The 15644-nt window shown below is 64.2% G+C and overlaps 1 protein-coding gene across 1 annotated transcript; it reads left to right on the top strand.

Moving 5' to 3' along the window:
- The first annotated feature begins 733 nt into the window (after nucleotides 1-733).
- On the top strand, nucleotides 734-15217 carry AGPAT2 (1-acylglycerol-3-phosphate O-acyltransferase 2). Its single transcript, XM_066255776.1, has 6 exons — nucleotides 734-1158; nucleotides 10718-10851; nucleotides 11662-11837; nucleotides 12146-12241; nucleotides 13993-14065; nucleotides 14562-15217. The coding sequence occupies exons 1-6, from the start codon at nucleotides 977-979 to the stop codon at nucleotides 14735-14737; spliced, it is 837 nt and encodes a 278-aa protein (XP_066111873.1). The 5' UTR covers nucleotides 734-976; the 3' UTR covers nucleotides 14738-15217.
- Nucleotides 15218-15644: the final 427 nt, after the last annotated feature.

Below are 15644 nucleotides of genomic sequence, written 5' to 3'. Positions count from 1 at the left end.
AGACCTGACTGCCTGTCCCCAGGGGGCTGGTCTGGGACAGCCTGGCGGGCCCTCCCCCACCCCTCCAGGCCAGCCTAACTGCCCCGTTGTCCTGCCAGGCTGGCCGATCGCCGGCGCTGATGTGAACACAGTCGCCTGATAGTCGCCGCTGGCCCCGCACCAAGAGCAGCCGGGTGACATTGTTCCTGGCACCCAGTGCCGACACCCTCAGCCCCGCCCAGAAACACGCCCCACTCCTACTACTGCCCCGCCCCCCAAGTCCGTGCGCCCACCGAGCCTCCTAGGCTGAGGTCGCCCCAAGGCCAGCGGGGTTTCCCTGCAATTGCCCGAGAGGACCCGAAGGGGCAGGCTGCCCGTCTAGGTGGCCGTTGGTCACTCCAGTGCGGTTCCAAGGCTCACTCGTGTAGCGACAGGACTGGCATGGGTGGCCGCGTCCTTGGACCGCTGCTGGAGCTGTGGTCTAGGCTCGGGGACACTGGTGGTGAGGGCGAGGGGGCCGGGCGGTGGGCGACACGGGGCGGGCGAGGAGGCCCAAACTGTTGAGGGCAGCGCCAGAGTCCCAGCGACCCGGCTACCGGGGCGCGGCGCCAGAGGCTGGGTGACCTGGCGGCGGAAAGGGGGAGTGTCGCGGGGCCCGGCTGGGCGGGGCCGGGCGGAGGACACGGGGCAGGGCGGACTGGGGCTTGGGGTGGGGGCCACGCCGCAGCGCGGTGACCGGGGTGGCGGAGGAAGGGGGGGAAGTCGTGGGGCGCGCCGCACCTAGCAGTTTCCCTGGCGCGCACACTCTCTCCACCCCGCGCCGCCACGCCCCTAGGTCCTTGCAATAAGGGGCGCGGGCGGGGCGGGGACAGAGGCTAGCCGCCGCCAGCCCGCAGGTCAGCCTTGCGCCGGCGGCGGGAGCTCAGTCTGGGAGCCCGAGGCCAGCGCCGTCGGGGCTCCGAGGGCGCCGCCGCCGCCGCCGAGCCCGGACCCAGCCATGGAGCTCTGGCCGTGGCTCACCGCCGCGCTGCTGCTGCTGCTGCTGCTCGTGCAGCTGAGCGACACCGCCAAGTTCTACGCCAAGATCACCCTGTACTGCGCGCTCTGCTTCTCCGTCTCCATCGTGGCCGCCGCTGTCTGCCTGCTGCGCCACGGCGGCCGGACGGTGGAGAACATGAGGCAAGGAGGCCGGGCGAGGGAGGGAGCGCCGGGCCGGGCCGGCCCCAGGTTGGGGCGGGGTGGCGGCGGGGGGTGGGGGGGAGCGCCCGGCGGCCGCCCGCTTCCGCTTCCCCAACTTTCTTCTCTCCTTTTCCTCCTTCCTGCCCCGCCCGCGCGTCTCCCGGGCTCCTGGGCGGGCGCGCGCGGGGTGAGCGCGGCCGGGGCAGCGGGCGAGAGGGGCAGGAGTCCCCGGGAACCGACGTCACGGTGTCCCCGCGCCCTATCCGGGAGGCCCCGGCCTGCGAGCAGGCACTGACGGATTTAAACAGCTCTCGGCCTCTGGCGCCGCCGCGTCCCTGCGCCCCACAGGAGGGCGCGCTGGGTCCCGGGCGGAGGATGGCACAGGCCCTTTTCCCCAAAGGAAGGGACTTTGGCCACTCCGAGAAGGGTTCAATCCTGCTTCCCCGCGGGGAAACCGAGGCCGGGAGGGCGCCTGGACTGAGCGCTCTGGGGCCCTGGGCGTCTTTCCCCTTCTCCCGCCGACCGAGCAGGTGTTGAATGCACCTGGCCCCGGGCTCCCTGGCCGGTTCCTCCTTCCATTTCCTTTCTCTGCTTAGGGCTCCGCCCTGGGGAGGGCGAGGGTTGGCCCCTGGGGTCCAGCGTGAGTCCAGTGAAGGAAGGGAGAGGTGGCTGGAATTTTCCTCTGGAAGCCTCCCAGCCCCAGCAGCTTGGTGTTGAGGGGCTGAAGGGGTGAGGGTGTGGAGGGAGGACTCCGACAGGGCTCCCTGAAAGGCTTGATGGCCTTTCTGAGTCAGAGGCTGGGGGGTGGGGGTGGAGCACTGCCAGAGAGGGGGCCCCTTGTTGCCCTTTCTCCCTATTTCTGTTGTGGGGCACAGCTATTGCTAACATTTCTCTGTGGGTTTTGCAATAGCCTTTTGGCCGTGACCTAATGTGAGGACGCTGGTCCAAGCCACCCCCCCCCCCCCCCCCCCCCCGGTCGCCCAGCCCAGTGGTTACAGGTAGTGGTTGAGGGTTCCTGGCTTTCTGCCATCCCTCTTCTTGCTTGGGACGGGCCAGTGCTGCCAGGACTGACCCACACGACCCAGCACAGGTCCCCAGACCCCCTCTTTCAGGGTTGGTGGGCCTGGAGGGCTGGCCTCAGGGTGCTGCCTGCCCAGAGCCTGGCCAGGGGTTGGCATGGCCGGTGTGAAGCCGGCAGGGGGCCCTGAGCCCGGCTGCCCTGGGATGCAGGCAGAGAGCTGGGCCCAGAGCTGGTTTCCAGCAAGAGTGACAGCAGGTCCTGAAGGTGACCCTTCCCCTCCCCCACTCTGTCATCAGGCGGCCTCTTTACAAGCGGCTTCCTTGCCTTTTCCGAGGCCCCACTGGCTCTCCAGGTGTAGCCTGCTCTTCAAGAGCTGCTTCCCTGGGGTCAAGCCAGAGTCTCTGATATGGTGGTAGGGCCAGCTAGCTGGCCCTTTGGCCTCACCCTGCCTGGCCTTGGCCTTGGCCTTGGCCTCTGCTGGCCTGGGCACGTTCTCCTCAGCCTGGGGCCAGACTTGAGCCCCTAGCTTCACCCGAGATTCTGGCCAACCAGGGCATCCTCCTCAGGGTCCCGGAGGCCCTGCTGATGCTTGGTGAGAGCTTCCTGCCCCCTTCCCTTCCCAGGGGAGCCCCCAGATTCGGGCTCTGCAAAGGGGCCACTCCAGGATATAGCAGGTGCTCTGTTCTCCCGGGGGAGGGAGGTGAGCTTGGGGTCCCAGAAACCCACAGCCTGCACCCCCTGGCCCTTCAAGGGTGGGTCCTAGTGATGGCTCCCCAGCTATGGCTGGGCGGGGTGATGGGGCCCCTGAGGTTCCAGAGGGACGTGGCTATGCGGCTGAGACATGCAGGGAATGCGGAGGTGCTCTGCCCTGCTGGGCAGCATCTGGTCCAGGGACAGGGCCCAGGTGGACTGAGGCAGAGCTGTAGGCGGGGCCGAGCCACAGGCTTACTGTCCCCCTCATTGCTGGCCCCTCCTCGGCCTGTCTGGCCGTCTGCCCAGTTTGGAACGGCTGCCCCCTGTCCCAGCGCCCTGGTGCCCGGCTCCCCCCAGCCCCACCCTGACTTTAGGAGAACTCTCCCGCCTGGCTCCGTGCCATCCTCCATGGGTTCTCTTGATCCGCCCCGGGTGCCTCGGGGGCCTCAACCTCGGGAATGGACTCTTGCCCGTTCCCTCTGACCAACGAGGAGTCTGAGGCTCAGAGAAGCCACTTGAAGCTAAGGCCTCTCCTCTGGGAGGTGGGAGGGGGTGGCTTAGCCCGAGTCCCAGAGCTGGGACACACAGAACCGGGATGAGGTCCCACCGAGAGTGACTCCGAATCAGGCGCTTCTCCGTCTTCCTCCGTGCCCTCGCAGCACGAGGGGCTGGGTGGCGTGGCGGGGCAGGAGGCCAGGCTGTGGGGAAGCCCTGAACTCCGGGGGAGTGTGTGTGTGTGGGGGCATCCCTCTCCGCCCCTCCCCTACTTCCTGTCTCCCCCTGAGCAACAGCCTCCCCTGTGGGGCTCTGGGTGGGCGCCCAAGGAGACCTCTGCTGTTTAGACCGGAGTTCTGAGCGTGCCAAGGACAGAAGAGGGACACGCTGACAGTTCTGGCCGAGCTGGGGACAGACCAGGGACCCTCCCCCTCGGGTTGGTGGTGCCCCGTGTGCAGCAAGCCCCCAACCTTGTGCGGGGAGGCGGGTGCCCTTACCGCGCCCATTTGACAGAGAGGAAAGTGAAGTCCAAGGCAGCTGTGTGTGTTCAGATTGGGTTCTGCTGCAGGACCAGGAAACCCTAGTAACAGGGGCTTACACCAGGGTTCACTTTTTCATGCCTCAAAGTAGGACCACAGCTGGACGGCCTGGGGCCGCAGAGAGCTTCCGGTTCCTCTGTGCTGTGGCCCCGCTCCTCTCAGGGCTGAGCAGGCCACCGTTGTCGTAGGACACCCGGGGGGCTGGACCACTGCTTCTCTATCCATCCTGCGGCCGGGTCCTGGGCGGCATGGCGCTCAGCTGCAAGGGAGGCAGGGCGGTGAGGCACAGGGTCCGTGTAGGCTGTGCCCACACAGAACATCCAGGAGGGGGAGAATGGGCCATGTGGGCCGAAGGACTTGCTGGTTCTGGTCCAGCTGTGACTCCAGGATGGCCAGTCTCTTAGCCAGTGCTGCCAGAAACTGTAGTGCCACAGGCAGGAGTGCATGGGCGGGGACACAGCGCAGTGAGGGGCTGGCCAGGGGCCCTGCTGGTCTCAAAGGGGGGACACAGCGCAGTGAGGGGCTGGCCAGGGGCCCTGCTGGTCTCAACGGGGGGACACAGCGCAGTGAGGGGCTGGCCAGGGGCCCTGCTGGTCTCAAAGGGGGGACACAGCGCAGTGAGGGGCTGGCCAGGGGCCCTGCTGGTCTCAACGGGGGGACACAGCGCAGTGAGGGGCTGGCCAGGGGCCCTGCTGGTCTCAACGGGGGGACACAGTGCAGTGAGGGGCTGGCCAGGGGCCCTGCTGGTCTCAAAGGGGGGACACAGCGCAGTGAGGGGCTGGCCAGGAATCCTGCTGGTCTCAACGGGAAGTCTGCCCTATTCTGCTGGGCCGGACTCTTCCCTGGGCCCAGAAACCAGAGCTCCCACCAGCCCTGGAGACTTGCTCCTTAGTGTGGGCTGGGTGGGTTTCCCCGGGAAGCTTATCGCTTGTGGGCCGTGTATTTCTGAACCCCTAGATTTGCCCCACTCCTGCACACCCCGTCTTAGCACCTCTGGGTGTCTGCACTGGCTGGAAGCCTCTACCTCTCCCCCTCCCCCCGGGCCTTGGCCCCTTCCTTGTGCTCCAGCTCATATGACACTTGTTGGAAAAACGCCCCTACTCTGCCAGGTGGCTTTGCTGGGGCCTGCTGTCCCCGGAGCAGATCAGTGGCTCTCTGTCCCTGTGCTGCCTTCCTGGAGGGGCTGCGGCAGCTTAGTCCCACCACAGACATCCCTTGCTCTGTGTGGTCTGGCCCACCTTGACCGAAACAGCCGTCTGGGTCTCTTGGGGCCAGCCAGCCCGAGTCCGGGGTTGGAGGGCAAAGGTCCTCGGGTGGCCCAGCCTGGCCTTGAACTGCCTCCCAGCTCCCTGGAGCAGGGGCCAGCGGGGGGTGGGGGGTGGCGGGGGGAGAATCTGTTTTTATTGACCTCAGATTCTTTTCTGTTTGTGTCATGGTCACCACAGCCACTGTCCAGGGAGGCCCCCAGCCCCCCCACCTCCACCCCCAGTTTCACGGGCATCCCAGCCCCCACCCAGCGCTCAATTTCTCTTCACCCTTCCCATTTCACAGGCAGGAATGGAGGGTCAGGGAGGTCAAGTGCATTGCCCAAGGTCACAGCTGGTGAGAAAGGAGCCAGGATCCAAACACCGGTCCGTCTGACCTCGAACTCTAGAGGGGACCAGGTGTCCTTGGGCCGAGTACCGATGGCCCAAGTAGGCTGGCTTCCAGGAGCCCAGTCTGGGCTCCCATGGGCCCCAAACGCATCTATGACGTTCATGGTGCTGGCAGAGAGCCTGCCCCAGGGGTCACCTGCCTTGCCATGGAAAACTCACACTGTCTCACACACACACACACACACACACACACACACACACACACCTCTGCCCCGGCAGTCACCAGGGGTGCTTCCGGAACCTTGGGCCGGCCACCCAACTCATCCCCTAGGCCAGGGGTCCCCAAATTACGGCCCGCAGGCCACATGCGGCCCCCTGAGGCCATTTATCCGCCCCCGCCGCACTTCTGGAAGGGGCACCTCTTTCATTGGTGGTCAGTGAGAGGAGCATAGTTCCCATTGAAATACTGGTCAGTTTGTTGATTTAAATTTACTTGTTCTTTATTTTAAATATTGTATTTGCTCCCATTTTGTTTTTTTACTTTAAAATAAGATTTGTGCAGTGTGCATAGGGATTTGTTCATAGTTTTTTTTTTTTTTTTTTTTTACAGAGGCAGAGATAGACAGGGACAGACAGACAGGAACAGAGAGAGATGAGAAGCATCAATCATCAGTTTCTCGTTGCGCGTTGCGACTTCTTAGTTGTTCATTGATTGCTTTCTCACATGTGCCTTGACCGTGGGCCTTCAGCAGACCGAGTAACCCCTTGCTGGAGCCAGCGACCTTGGGTCCAAGCTGGCGAGCTCTTTGCTCAAGCCAGATGAGCCCGCGCGCGACCTCGGAGTCTCAAACCTGGGTACTTCCGCATCCCAGTCCGACGCTCTATCCACTGCGCCACCGCCTGGTCAGGCTGTTCATAGTTTTTTTTATAGTCTGGCCCTCCAACGGTTTGAGGGACCGCTGTGTAAAACGTTTGGGGACCCCTGCCCTAGGCTCTTGGGCTTCAGGTGACCTTGGTTTCACCCTGGTGGCCTCCCCTGGGGATGCAGGGTCATGGGGTTGGGGGCTGAAGGATGTAGATCAGCCACCAGAGAACTGGGTGACCATGTTGTGTCCGCGGGCAGGCTTTGGGGCAGTGGAGGGCTGGCACTCAGGAGAGGGCCTGGGCTGGCAGGGGCCGCCCGAGGATGGACACCTGCTCTGAGGTTCCGGGCTACGGGAGGGGGACAGAGCCACATTCGGGGTTGGGTAGGGTCAGCAGAGCCCCGGGGTGGGGGGAGGGCTCAGAAGGAGCCGCTGGAGTCTAGCAATCCCCCAGGCTTCACCCCTACTCCCATCATGCCCTTTGCCTGGCGTTCTTCGGAAGTGGGTTCTGGCTTCCCTCCTGACTTCCCTGCTGTGTGACTCCGGGCCAGTCGCTTAACTCTGCTGAGCCTCGATTTCACCCTCTGCAACGTGGGCATAATGAGTGTGTGGACCTTGTGGGGTTGTCGTCTGAAGGCAACAGGCGGTTCACCTGGAGCCCTGGGCGTGGGGTTTGGTGCGCAGTAAGGTGTCCAGCAGGTGCTGGCCTGGGGAGGTGCTCCCACCACCCAGCTTCCTCTGCCTGGTGCCTCTTGGCACACACTGGGCTCCTGGAAATATCTGCCGACAGGGGAGCTCAGTGTGCTTCCTTGTTTTTTGAGAAAACACTATAAAAATGACAATGCCTACTTCCCTGCCACCTGCCACCTTGAAAACCGGGGGAGGGATGTTGGGAGAAGGGGAAGTGGGCCCCCCGCAGGTATGTGGCCGGTGGAGAATGGTGTCGGGCTCTTCCCAGGGACACCCGTGGCCTCTCACACTCCCGGGATGCACCTGTCTTCCGAAGCACGCTGCAGCCACGCCCCTGGCTGTGCTGTTCTCTCGTTTGTGTGAATGCAAGCATTTGTGAGTGCGTGGAGAGCGTGCTGCCGTGGGGAACCCCCCGCCCCGCTGTCTCCTGCGGCTCCTGGGGCAGCCTCGCTGTCTGTGTCCCTCCCCAGCCGTTGGTCTTGCAGCATAGCCTGGCCAGGCCTCCTGGGGCCGAGGAGCTGGGGAAGGCGGGGGAGAGGGCCCTGCCTTAACCCTGCTGGCAGAGGTTGATACCCAGTATCTTTCCTAGCTCAAAAACAGTAACAGTATACAGTCAGCCCTTTAAATTAGATACAAAAGGAAACTTAGAGGAAGTCCTGGAGATGATGGGGTTGGGGGGGCCTGCTGTGAATGTACCTAATTCTACTGAACTGGGCCCTGGAAAATGTGAAAGTGATAAATGTCCCGTTCAGTGCGTTTTTCCTGTGTGTCCCGAGAGTGTCCTGTTCACCTGGGTAGAGAGAGCAGGTGATGGGAGTTGTCAAGAGAAGTGATGGGATGGGAAGTCAGGAACATTCCCTGCTGTGAATATATGAATGAGTGCAGATCTACCTCATTAAGTTCCCGGCTGGGGGAGGGGGGTGGGCGCGTGACAGGGACCCTAACTGATCCCACCTCTCCCTGCCTCCCGGGCTGCGGCAGACCATCATGGCTCGTAACCGTCCAGGTCCTGAGTGAGCACGGTGCAGAATGAAGACATAAACTCAGAGAGAAGAAAGGATGGGATCGGGAGGCCTCTGCCAGCTGATGGCAGGCCAGAGGACAGGCAAAGCCTCTGGGCTGGATTATTACACAGCCATATGCAAATAAGGACGTCTTCCATACAAAATCACACACTTGAGGCAGAAATAGGGATCCGTTTAAGGTATAAACAGGAATCCGCCCCGACCCTCATAACTGAGACCAACCAGCTCAGAACAGACACAGGGCGAGAGGAAGGGCTGTGACTTGCCCTCTAACAGTTTAATGGAACAGGGGGGGGGACAGTCCCCCACCACAGCTAAACTAGCCTTTAGCAACTTAACCAAGCAAGGAGGTGGGGGGTTGGGCAGACAGACTGTCAGCTTACTGCCAGTCCCCCCATACCTCGGTCCCCCCAAAATCTAAACTGCAAGGACCCTGTCAGCTTGTGGTCTCCAACCCTGGGGTACTAGTGTTTGCAGATTTTCCTAATTCCGATCACACTGGAGTGTGTCTGCCCGCCCACGAAGATGGCCTTCCTTCCTTCCTTCCGGGTGATTCCTGAAGGGTGGCGATCCAAGGGGCTGGACAGAGGGACGGCTTTTGCGGGGTGCTGCCCACTGCCCCTCCCCCCCCAGCACCTCCGCGCCTCCCCAGGCCGCATCCCAGGGCACCTCCTGTCACGGCTTCTTATCCTGCCCATCTGCAGGGTGAGGGCAGGCGTTCTTGTTTTGATTGGCACGTCTTTGATTACTAATAAGATGGGACTTTCCCTGTGTCTCTTGGAGAGTTATGATTTTTTTCTTTCTGTGACTTGCCTGAGGGTGTCCCCTCCTCTCCTTGCCCCCTCCAGTCCTCGCAGGGACCTGAGAAGCTGCCCTTTGGCAGGTGAGGATCCCGAGGTGGACGAGCTGGGGGCAGTTCTTCCTCGCTGGGCCCCCTGGGTCTCTCCCATTCCCATGCCCTCAGCCTGTCCAGCCCCTGAGCTGGCTGAAGGCTGGTGGCTCTGAGGAGGGAGCAGCCCGGGGCTACCCGCTGGGCTTCCTGAGCCTCAGTTTCCCCACCTGCAACATAATAGAGTGATGAGAACTGCCTGTCCTCCCCACAAGAGTCAGTCTCTGTGAGAAGTGCTGCTGGTTAAGTCTGCCTTTCCAACGCAGAAGGACACATCCTGTGTGGTCCCACGCACGGGGCCGGGGGGGTCCCTGGAGGAGAAGTCCAGTTCACAGAGACAGAAAGCAGGGGGTGGTGTCCGAGGCTGGCGGAAGGCTGGGGAGTGGGCGTTTGTTTCATGGGGCCAGAGTCACTTTGGGGGAGGGGGATGGAAAAGTCCTGGAGAGGGTGGTGGTGGCCGAGGCCACACAACAGTGTGAACGCCTCTGAGCTGCACACTCGGACGTGGTGGAGACGGTCAGTGTTACGGTTATGTGTATTTTACCGTGATTAAAACCTGAGTCAGGCTTTGTTTGAGTCAGAGGGCCCTGATCTGTGACAGTGGCTCCGTACAGCCTCCTGTATAAGGGGAGAAGTCCCTCCTTCCCGCAGGACTGTTGACCTGGGGGCCGGCCGGGGCGTGGTCGCAGGAATCTTTCAGGAGACATATGAGGGGAACCAACCCTTGAGTCCGTGGGTGCCATAGTCCCAGCCCCGCCATCCACAGGGAATGGGAAAGGGCCCCCTCTGCAGGGCAGTGAGCTCACGCCTCAGCTCCGTCACTCCGAGGGCTGACAGGACGCCTATCCTGTCCCAGATGTGAGCACAGCGTCCCTGCAGAGCAGGGGGTGGGGGGCACCTTTCCTCCCTGTGTTCTCCGCCCCCAGCCGGCTGCCTGCAGACACAGTCCCTATTGGCAATGAGAGCGGGGAAGACACAGGTGCCCCCTGGACATAACCGGTTGTGACCATCACGTGCTGCTGTGTGTGACAAGGCCCCTCAAGTTCCCGGGTGCCCCAGGGCAGCCTCCTGCTGGGTGTCCTGGAAGAGCCATGGGCTTCCACAGCAGGGGTCCCGGGCCCACCTGCAGCCTGCCCCACAGTTTTCTCTGTCCCTGTGACCGTGGGCAGGTCCTCTGGCCTCCCTCGGCCTGTGCCTTCCTCGGTGAAAGGGGGTCACTGACCCTGCTCTGCAAGGCTGGAGCGTGAGGAGCGAGGGGTCGGACCTGGGTGCGCCTGGCCCCAGGCCCCAGGAGTCCCCTCATGCTGAGAAGCAGACCCAGCCTCTCCCTGGGGCTCTCGGCCTCCAGCCCCTTCCAGCTGGGTCCCCACGTGGCTGAGCGAGGCTGTGGGGTGTGGTCTGAGGGCCGGGCACCCTGGGCAGGCCCCTGGAATGCAGCCGGGGAAGCGGGGCGCCCTCCCCTTTGCTGGGCGACCGCCCCCAGAGGCTCGGCTCCCCTCTGTCTGGCTGCAGCTGCGGCTGTGGTGGGCGGGGCAGGCAGGGCAGCCCTGGGCACCCCCCCCTCGAGGGACAGGGCCTGAAGGCTGTGGGGGGAAGGAATGGGGGTCTCCTGCACTGCAACACCCACCCCCGGGCCCCCCGGGAGCCCCAGGCCCAGAGCCCAGGATGCCGACGGGCAACAGGACCTCTGTTCACTGGCACCGTCTGTTCACTGGCACCGTCTGTTCACTGGCACCGTCTCCCTTGTAGCATCATCAGCTGGTTCGTCCGGACCTTCAAGTACGTCTACGGCCTGCGCTTTGATGTTAAGGGGCGCCAGAAGCTGATGGACGGCCACCCCTGCGTCATCATCTCCAACCACCAGAGCATCCTGGACATGATGGGTAGGCCCAGGGTCTCGGAGCACGGGTGGGGGTGGGGCGGGGGGGTGGGGGATGGCGCCTGGGCTGCTGCTTCAGGCCCAGGGTCTCGCAGCGCGGGTGGGGGTGGGGCGGGGTGGTGGGTGGTGGTGCCTGGGCTGCTGCTTCAGGCCCAGGTGGCCGGGCAGGTGAGAAGGGCTGACACAGGCCAGGGAGCCCGTGCCTCCCTCCAGCCAAAGGACACGGCTGGGCGTGTGCAATGGGCCCTCCATGTCCGACAGCCCTTCCCCCGGGGGGGGGGGCTCTGGCTCAGGGCCCGGCCTGTGCCCGCAGGAAACAGGCTCCGGGGCCAAGTGAGTTGCCCAGGTAGCGCTGGTGGGAAGGTGTGACTCAAACCCCAGGCCTGTGGGTGGTCAGGGCACAGGGCCAGCTTCTCCCCTCTTCTTCCTCCTCCTCTTCCTCCTCCTCCTCCTCCTCCTTCTCCTCCTCCCCTCCTCCTCCCCCTCCTCCTCCCCCCTCCTCCCCCTCCTCCTCCCCCTCCCCCTCCTCCTCCTTCTCCTCCTCCTCTTCCTCCTCCTCCTCCTTCTCTTCTTCCTCTCCTCCTCCTCCTCCTCCTTCTCCTCTTCCTCTCCTCCTCCTCCTCCTCCTTCTCCTCCTCCTCCTCCCCCTCCCCCTCCTCCTCCTCCCCTCCTCCTCCTCCCCTCCTCCTCCCCCCTCCTCTTCCTCCCCCTCCTCCTCCTCCTCCTCCTCCTCCTCCTCCTCTTCCTCGGGGAGGTGGCCGCAGGCTCTGAGCCCCTTTTTCTCCCCTCTCCCTGGGGACTGCGGCCGCGACAGGCCTCATGGAGATCCTCCCAGAGCGCTGTGTGCAGATCGCCAAGAGGGAGCTGCTCTTCATGGGGCCGGTGGGCTTGATCATGTACCTTGGGGGCGTCTTCTTCATCAACCGGCAGCGCTCCCAGACTGCCATGACGGTGATGGCCGAGGTGGGCGAGCGCATGGCCAGGGAGAACGTGAGTGCCTGGGGCGTGTCCACGCTTGCTCTGTCTGGGTGGGCCACAGCCAGGTGTTGAGGCCGCCCCACGGGGGGGCGGTCTCCTTCGGGCCTGAAAACCACACACAGCATCCGTGCCTGTCTGCAAATGGCCCGCGGAACAGTCAGGAGCAGTGTCTGGCCGTGGTTAGCCGTGCTCTCGGTCTTGGCTGGGTGGCTGGGCTGGGTGGCTGGGCACCTCAGGGGGGCTGGGGAGGGGGCGCGGCCTCCCTGGGGCTCCACCCCCCTCCAGTCCCCACCCACAGCCTCCTCCTCCCTCCCCTGCAGCTCAAGGTGTGGATCTACCCCGAGGGCACTCGGAACGCCAATGGGGACCTCCTGCCTTTCAAGAAAGGTGCCTTCTACCTGGCGGTCCAGGCCCAGGTACCACGGTGGGGCACCACCCTGCCTGGGGTGCTGGGCCGGGTGGGGGCGGCTGGAAGCTGGTCGAGGGTGGGGCTGCTGGTGACCTCCAGGGCCGGCGGGAGCGGCAGGGGCTCGGGACCACCTCCGACCAGTGCAGGTGGCAGGGCCTTGCCACCCCTCCGGGACCTGGGCCCCGCCCTGCTCAGGAGGGTCTGTCGGGCGCCTTCACCCGCTCTCCAGTGTGGAGGTGGCGCCTGCTCAGGCACAGTGACTGGCTGGACTAACACGCGAGCCCACTCACCTGTGTCCACCCTCCAGCACCTCCACTTACCAGCTGGCCAAGCGAGGGCCCCCGCCCGACAGAGCCGGGGCTGGTAGGCAGAGTTGGCAGGCCCCCAGCACCCCTGGCTGGGGCGGAGTTCAGGGTTGGGGGACGGGCAGTGGGCGTGGACAAGCAGGGCCTGAGGTGGGGGGGTGGGCGCAGGGTCAGGCCAGAGCTGGAGTCGGGCCTAGGTGGAGTGAGCTGTGACCTCGGCCGTATACCTTCTTGGCCCTTGACCTCCAGGGATGCTGTTTGTCCCAGAGGGTGTTCTGGGATCTGGGCCTGATGCCAGGAGAGGCTGGGGGTGCCTCTACCCATGGGTGGGGGGGTCTCCTGGTGGGTGAAGGGCCCCTTGTCCCACCCTGACCCTATGCTGGGGGATCAGTGCAGGAAAACCATAGCTGGGGTCAGGGGAAGGCTTTCACCCGGTTGGGTTGGGGGGTCAGGGCTGGGTGTGGCGGCTTTTCTCTGGTCTTCCATCTGTGACAGGTCCTCCCCCTAGTCCTGGCCCTGAGCAAGGCCAGGTAAGCCTTCCTGCCCGAGGCCTCAGCCAATGCCACGGGGGTGCAGAAGTTGGCAGGCAGATGGCAGAGCCCCGAGCTGCAGCCCTGACTAAGGAAGGCTGTCCCCCACTCTGGGCCCACGGCCCCTCCAGCCAGGAGGGAGAGAGCACCCTGCCCTGTGCCCGGGGCTGATGCCACTTCCCTTTGCTGGTGGCGTGGGGGAGGGGCCGTGGGCCGGGTGCAGCGAGCGGGCCGGCGGTAGCCTCAGCCGGGAGCCTGGGCATCACTTCCTGTCCTCCCCTCTCCCCCCTTCTTGCATCTCCTCCAGGGCCTGCTAGACTGTGTGCCCCCTCTGTCTCAGCCTGCCCCCCCGTCCTCTGCTGGGGCCTGGGGCGAGGGTTCCTAACCAGGGTTAATGATTAGCCGCAAGCACCTTTGCCAACACTGCAGCCACCACTGGACTTGACCCTGCTGTTTTCCAGGATTGCCAGCAGGCCCTGCCCCCTCCCATGGCTAGTGCTGCCCTAGCCTTCCTGGGTTGGGGGGAGAAGTTGGGAAGGGAGGGGGTGGTAGGAAGACTCCAGGAGCCTCCCCCCCCCAGCTATACTGGACAGGGCCCTGCCCCCTTAGGACCCAGTGGGGGACATGGGTATGGATCAGGTGGAACATCTGCCAACCTAGGAAGGCTTCCTGGAGGCAGTGATGCTTGAGTGACATGTATAGGATGAGTTTATGGCACTCTGAGTCGCCCAACTCATAAAGGGTGTCCCAGGCTCATCAAGGGGGGTGGGGGTCAGCATGTGGAAGGGCCCTAAGGGGGGAGGAGAGGGTGCCTGTCTGGCCGTCACCACGGGTGCTGCGGGCAGCGAGGAAGGCAGGACACCCCGTGAGCTAGCCCTCGGGAGTGGCGGTCGTCCTCAGGGTGCCGTGTCTCCTGCACACAGGTGCCTATCATCCCGGTGGTGTACTCGAGCTTCTCCTCCTTCTACGACCCCAAGACAAAGCGCTTCACTTCAGGTAGCCCGCGTGCACACGGCCCATCTCTGCTGTCACTGGTGCCCCGAATGGAATCTAGTGCCCCGGGGGAGGTGCCAAGCCCACCACCTGCACCGGGACCCATCAGGACCCCCAGGGTGGCAAGGGAATGGGGTGGGGCTGCCTGGGAGAGGCCCCGAGGGCACCTTCTGGGGAGGAGGTGTGTTCTGGGCCTTGGCTTGTGCTCGGAGGGCAGGGCACAGTTATCCAAACTCCGAGTGTGTACTTAGGAGTGTGAGTGTCAGCTGTTTTTAGCTGAAAACCAACCACCCGAGAGAGACCAGGGTGTGTGCAGGGAGAAACCCAGCCCGCTGCACCGGAGGGCTCTGCAGGAAAGGCTGGTCGGCGGGGAAGGGGGCAGGGGCTCAGCTGGTGCTGAGAGGAGGGAAGCAAGGCTATCGCGTGGGAGCCAGGGCGGCAGGCACGGTCGGGGGCCCCTGGCCCCCCGAGGCTTCTGACACCTCCCCTCCCCCAACAGGAACAATCAAGGTGGAGGTGCTGGACGCCATCCCCACCTGCGGCCTGACCATCGATGACATCCCTGAGCTCATGGACACCTGCCACCAAGCCATGAGGACCACCTTCCTCCACATATCCAAGACGCCCCAGGAGAACGGGGCCACGACGAGTCCTGGTGCCCAGCCAGCCCAGTAGCCAAGGCCTGTGGTCGGGCAGAACCTGGAGGGGCCGGTGGGGCAGGACCTGGCTAGAGAGCGGACAGAGGGCCTGCCCTGCCCCCCTCAGCTGCCAAATATCACTGGGTCCCACTCCCGTGGCTTGGTGGCTTTCATTCGGACCCCAGATGCAGGGTCCCCTTCCTGTCACCGGCCTCGGATCCGGGCCACAGATGTCCCTGCTGTCAGCCAGCCCCTCCCCGAGCTGCGAGGGCAGGGCCCTGCCCACCGTGCCTCCCAGGATCGGGTGTAGCAGCAGGCAGGCCTGGGGCCCGGACACATGGCCCGAGCTGAGACCCTCCGCCCTCCTGCTGGCCTGAAGCAGGCAGTCAAGGAAGGCGGGCTCTGGGGGTCGGGTCCACACTCCCACCAGCCCCAGGGAGCAAATACTGGATCGGTACTGCACGCGGTAGTTTTTGTTGGGTTTTGTTTTTTTGTATAAATGAACTCTTGGAAGTGCCTGGTGAGCTGTGGTCACTCGGAAAGCGTGAGCAGGGCTGACTGGACTCCGTCCTGGGTGCAGGGCCACAGGATGGCTCAGCCTGGCAGCCCATGGGGTGCTGGTCTGCCTGCACCTCCTCCCTGGGGCCAAGCATGGGAGCCCCCTTCCAGGGGCTGGGCCCACAGTCACCCTGTAATTCTTACTCAACAGACGGGGGTGAAGTGGGCAGCAGGCAGGCCTAGGGCTCTGCAGGCTCCAGGGAAGGAGGCTGAAGATTTGCTCTGTGTGGTCACTGGTTAGGGGTGGGGCCACTTTGTCACAGGGAAGATGCTGTCTCTAGCCAGAGTCACTTTCCCAGAAGCCACCTGCTCCAGCCTCTCTTGGAAGGGGGGACCAAGATCCTACTTGAGAGGGCCTACTGGGCTGGGGCCCCCTCCCTGTCACA

The sequence above is a fragment of the Saccopteryx bilineata genome, chromosome 2 (assembly GCF_036850765.1).
Source record: "Saccopteryx bilineata isolate mSacBil1 chromosome 2, mSacBil1_pri_phased_curated, whole genome shotgun sequence".
NCBI lineage: Eukaryota > Metazoa > Chordata > Mammalia > Chiroptera > Emballonuridae > Saccopteryx > Saccopteryx bilineata.
Note: the sequence above shows the minus strand (reverse complement) of the source record. Positions and strands in the feature narration are given on the sequence as shown.